The sequence below is a fragment of the Haliaeetus albicilla genome, chromosome 8 (assembly GCF_947461875.1).
Source record: "Haliaeetus albicilla chromosome 8, bHalAlb1.1, whole genome shotgun sequence".
Taxonomy (NCBI): domain Eukaryota; kingdom Metazoa; phylum Chordata; class Aves; order Accipitriformes; family Accipitridae; genus Haliaeetus; species Haliaeetus albicilla.
In genome coordinates, this window is record NC_091490.1 from 42,214,932 (window position 1) to 42,220,296 (window position 5,365).

At 50.9% G+C, this 5,365-nt stretch overlaps 1 protein-coding gene across 1 annotated transcript; it reads left to right on the forward strand.

Annotated features, from left to right (window-relative positions):
- Window positions 1-784: 784 nt before the first annotated feature.
- KLF2 (KLF transcription factor 2) lies at window positions 785-3,353 on the forward strand. Its single transcript, XM_069790310.1, has 3 exons — window positions 785-944; window positions 1,139-2,030; window positions 2,450-3,353. The coding sequence occupies exons 1-3, from the start codon at window positions 870-872 to the stop codon at window positions 2,623-2,625; spliced, it is 1,143 nt and encodes a 380-aa protein (XP_069646411.1). The 5' UTR covers window positions 785-869; the 3' UTR covers window positions 2,626-3,353.
- The last annotated feature ends 2,012 nt before the right edge of the window (window positions 3,354-5,365 follow it).

A 5,365-nucleotide genomic window follows, 5' to 3' on the forward strand; every position in this document is an offset into this window, starting at 1 on the left:
TGCCTCCCTTGCTGTGCTCGTTATGCCTTCCGCTCCCACCCTCGTTTTCTGGATCTGGTCCCACCGCGTGTCCCACCAGACAATGAGGCCAGGTTGTGGGGCGGCCGCTGTGAGGGATGGGGGGGTGAAATCAAACCCCTCATTCATGGTGTCTCCCTCAGCGTCGCCCCCCCCCAGAGCAGGGACCCCCCTCGGTGTCCCCCACCCCACAGCAAGTCCCTCACAGTCTCTGTTGGAGCTTGGACCCCTCAGTGTCCCCCTCATGTCATGGACGGTCCCTTGGTGTTCCCAGAGCAGGGACCCCCCTCGGTGTCCCCCACCCCACAGCAAGTCCCTCACAGTGTCTCTCAGCGCATGCCCCCCCCTCATGTCAGGGAGACTCCCTCAGTGTCCCCAGGCCTGGGACCCCCCCCCCGGCCCCTCAGTGTCCCCAGGGGAGGCAGAGACCCCCCTCAGCTCATGAGGGTCCCTTAGCGTCGCCGGGGCAGGGACCCTTCTCCTCACCGGCCACGGCCCGAGGCGGCGTGAGGGGGGGGGGGGGGTCCCCGCTCCACAGCGAGCCCCGCGCTGAGGAGAAGGCGGTCGGGGAGGTGGGGGGGAGGAAGGCCCCGCCGGCCATGCCGTGCCGTTCCGTGCCGGCCCCGGCCCCGCTCCGCTCCGCCCCGCTCGGGTTGGGACCAGCCGCCGCCGCGTCCTTTTATACCGGGGCTAAATTTAGGCTGCGCCCGAGTCGCTGCCTCCCGCCCGCCCCGTCCGGGACGCGTTTCCTCCGCTCTTTGCAATTGGCTTGAGAGCGCCCGCGCCCGCGTTATAAGGTGGGGAGGGCGGCTCGCCGCGCCGCGCCGTCCGCCGTCCCGCCCGGCCGTACCATGGCGCTGAGCGACACCATCCTGCCCTCCTTCGCCACCTTCGCCAGCCCCTGCCGCGAGAAAACCCTCCACGAAGTGAGTCTCGCCCCCCCCGCTCCCACGCCACCGACCCCACCGACGCCATCCCGCGCTGAGGCCGGCGCCGCTCGTTGCACGGGTGGGCGGCGGTGCCGCGGTCCCGCTTCTCCCCAAACCCACCACCGACCCCCCCACACACCCCCCGCCTCAGCCCACCACCTCTAACCTTCTCCCTTTTCTTTCTTCCCCAGAGGTGGAAGTGCGACCAAGAGGCCAAGACCCCCGCCGGCACCTGGGGCGGCCTCTCCCCTCGCAAAGAGGATGAAGATCTCAACAACGTGCTGGATTTTATCCTTTCCATGGGCAGCGACGGCTACGGCCAGGGAGCGGCTGGGGGGGACTATCCCCCCGCCCAAGGGGAGAGCGGCGGTTTTTACCAGACAAACCCGTCCCCGGGATGCTACAGTGCCCTGGAGCAGGGCAGCCCCCCGCCCTACAACGCCGGCATCGTGCCGGAGATGATCCGCTCCGAGATGGACTCCAACTACTGCCCTCCTGGCAACGTCCACGGGCGGTTCTTCGTGACACCCAGCTTCGGGGGCCCGCAGTTCGTTGAGAACATTAAGCCCGAACCCGACATGGACAATTATGGACCGGTCCTGGGTCTGGTGCCCCAGGCTTGCCCAAAGATCAAGCAGGAGGGCAACGCGACCTGCATGATGGCCTACGAGCAGCCCCGGGTGGCCAGCTCCCCCCAAATCCCCGGGGCAGAGACCCCCCCGCTGAGCCCTGATGATCTCATGGTGAATGACTGCCACACGCAGATGATGTGCCCCTCGTCCATGTCCTTCCAGCAAAGCTACCACCCGGCCTCCGGCTTCCACCACCCACAGACCCATCTCCAGTACCAGAACACCTCCCAGTTTGGCCTTTTCGAGGACAACCTGCCCTTACAACCCTCTGCTCCCAGAGGCATGCTCACCCCTCCTTCCTCCCCTCTGGAGCTGCTGGACTCCAAACCAAAAAGAGGACGTCGGTCCTGGCCACGGAAGAGGACGGCCACTCACACGTGCACCTACGCAGGTTGTGGGAAGACCTACACCAAGAGTTCGCACCTGAAGGCTCACCTCAGGACGCACACAGGTAAATACGGCCGCTTGCCTTCATCCAGAGATATGCTGCTTGCTGGTTGCGATAACCGCCTGTATAAAACAGTTTTTTAACCCTGTAGTCTCTTAAACTCCAGGAGTAGTCGTGGTTGAGCTATGACAGGTGGTCAGATTATAATGTCTAAGTGTTTTCCTACTTAGACGTAGGTCAGAGCTTTTCTAAGGACTTCCGATGCCCTTTCTCGAAAGATTCTCACTGCAGGTATAGGTTAGTAAAAGAATTGCTAGAGCAGCCTCGTTTGGCTTAAAAGCACTTGGATCTTGTCGCAGAAGGGCTTTGGTAGCAAATAAGAGAGTACGCCGAGATAAACTCGGAAGGTCGCCTAGCACGGGGATGCAGCCTGTACGTGGGAGTGCCGCGCTGAGTCACGCTCTCTGTGATTTCTCCAACAGGTGAAAAGCCCTACCACTGCAACTGGGAAGGCTGCGGCTGGAAGTTCGCTCGCTCCGACGAACTCACCCGTCACTATCGCAAGCACACCGGCCACCGGCCCTTCCAGTGCCACCTCTGCGACAGGGCGTTCTCCAGGTCAGACCACCTGGCTTTGCACATGAAACGGCACATGTAGCCCTAGAGACTCTGACCTGCGAACAGTGGACGTTATTTAACTGCTCAGGTGCAGAAGCGTTAAAAACTTGTAGCTGGTACTACGTAGGGAGGCACCGACGCTCTAGCGATGGAAGCTGAGGAGGATTTGACACAAGGAGACTTAGCCAGTCATCTCCTGCAGAGAATTGACGTGACTGTATCAGTGAACCTGGCCATCCCGGCCGGGAGAACAGGGGTTAATTTATGCAGCTTCTGTGAAGGGTAAACTCCGTAAGACTCCATACAGATTGTATAGAAGAAGCTGTAAATATGTTTGGTTTTTTTTCTGATTCTAACTGCCCAGTCCTAAGCTTTACGAGACAATGTTTGTATGGAAACTGCCTGAAGTTGACCCTAGAAGAGATTAAATGAATGTTACTGTAGCTAACGATGTTATTTTAGATCTCAGTTGAAGGCATGGCTAAGAGAACACTCCTATTGTTAGACTGTTTGTTTCACAGGTGCAATAATATTCTTGTTTGCCATGATCTACACTAGAAGTACAGGGCTTGATGTCTTGTAAGAAAATAACCTATTTTACTGTAATTTTTTTATATATTGTAAATAATTTTATACAATGAGAAATATTGTATATGTAAATAGAAGACAAATGGGTATTTTGCCTATTTCTGTTTTTATAAAAACGTAATTTTTCAATGTTTGAAAACATTTCATCTTTTTAATAAAATAAGTTTTTAATTGCTGTGATTTTCATTGTCCTTTGAGATCTCCCTCTTACTTTTCCCCTGATGGGTGGACCTGGTTATGGTTTAAATTATCGACAACTATAAGAAGACGCTTAAAAAAAATCTGATTTTTCTAAAGTAGATAAGAGAGTACATACTTCATTCTCAGCAGTAAACAAGATACAGTGCGGTGTTTTATCAAAAAGTCAAATAGGAAAGTAGATCATATTCAAAATATACTTCCTAAAAATGGTTAAGTAAGCAACACTGTAATTTCAGTCTCATTTCTAGTTTATGCTAGACTATTTTAATAGCATCCTTAATGTTTTCCAGATGCAGTTATAGTTTTGCCAGCAGTGTGTGGGTTTTTACTATAAATTTAAACACTGCATTTTTGTAATTACGGAGGCTTATTTTAAGGCATTCTTGTACATAAATTATCCTTGCTCTCAAGAGCTCAGTGCAGAATTCCAATAGAACAGTAGTGGAATTTAAACATAAATTCACAACACAGGTTAAAATACCTTCATAACTCATTCCCCAAAACTTAAATTCACTTAATAGTTTGTAATCCCACCTAGATTTCAGGAGTTAAGAAAGACATTAACTATTTTGGAGGAAAGTAAGTTAGCCAGGAATCCAGGTTCTGAAAACTAATTTCAAATAAACTGGATACTGCAATAGCTATAGCAGTAAATAGCTGCAACAAGTCAAATGGAGCCCCCCCCAAAAGCTCTTCCACAGCTGTAAATGAGAACATAAGTCCAAGTAATATATCTGTGCAATTACTCTGAAACTCTGATGATGATCCTCTGTTTTTACAGCTATGGTTTAGTGGTGAGCCTTGATACTTGTAGAACAAAATCACTGTTAATTAAATATGCAGATTCAGCTTAATATTGAAGCATTTTTCCTTAACATCTGGATACTTGGAACTTGATTTTAATCAAGGTTGTGACATTTTTCTGACTTTACAAGTTAGAATGCACAAGAATGAAATCAACAGGAATACATTTAAAGTAACTACAAATATAGCTATTCTTCTGTGAAAGCAAAGTCTGCAGTTGTTCATGTGGAACAGATGTATTTTGGGCTTCTAATCATTGACATGGAAGAATGAGTTCCACATTTCACTTTTATAGCTCTTTCAAAGTGAAATATAAGGGAGATTTAACATTTCTTCATTAAAAACAAAACTCATTTATTTGCTAGAAAAAACTTGCACAATCCAATTCCAGAAAGTGAGGATGACTTAAAGATGTTCTAAAATTAGCACATTCATTGTTGCAACAGTTCTAGGTATTTCCTTCTCTTTCCTCATAGCCGAAGATTTTCCTATTTCAGCATGTCTTTTGGTGTTTATAACCTTAAGAACACTATTTTTTACATTAAGCCTTACCCTTACCTTGCCATAGTCACCTGGCTTTCCCTTGCTCTTTCTGAACAACTGACAATGTTTTCAGTCATTCCCAGGTTTCAGTGATACAGTGCAATCTTAAACTATTCCCTCTTTCGTAACATAACTAAAAAAGACGCCGAGGTTTGACACCTCGCTGCAGTGGCTACGGCCACCCCTGAGTGCACAGCCCCACATCTGGCTCGGGAAGGTCCCCGGACAAGAGCTCTCCAGCAGTGGGGGAGAGCTTGGAAGCACCACGACATGCTCATCTGGCTTTGCTCGTCCTCAGCCATCTCTCTCGACCTCTGTTAGAAGCCGCACACCGGGCTGGGTGGCCTTCGGTCCGGCCACTTCTGTCCCCTCCCAAATGACAAGGGTGGAAGGCAGCTACAGCCAGTGAACCAGCACAAAGCATAGGAACGCTGCACAGTGCCTGCATGCAGAGAGAAATGTTACTGCATCCACCAACCCTTAAAAAAAAAAAAACACCACTTGTGCGGCTCCTCTGTAGCACCCACGGCAATGGGTGCTCCTCCTCTGGTAGTCTGCACGGGAAGGTCCAAGCTTCCCCTTGCTCCAGTGAATCGTCAAGCTGTGAGGGTCATAACCTCTGCTCCCTCTGCTCCTGTTCAGAT

Excerpts from the sequence above, each read along its gene's own strand:
- KLF2 (XM_069790310.1), top strand. The coding sequence starts at position 870 with ATGGCGCTGAGCGACACCATCCTGCCCTCCTTCGCCACCTTCGCCAGC. Across the intron at positions 945-1,138 it reads GCGAGAAAACCCTCCACGAA|AGGTGGAAGTGCGACCAAGA; the intron begins GTGAGTCTCGCC and ends TTTCTTCCCCAG. Across the intron at positions 2,031-2,449 it reads TCACCTCAGGACGCACACAG|GTGAAAAGCCCTACCACTGC; the intron begins GTAAATACGGCC and ends TTTCTCCAACAG.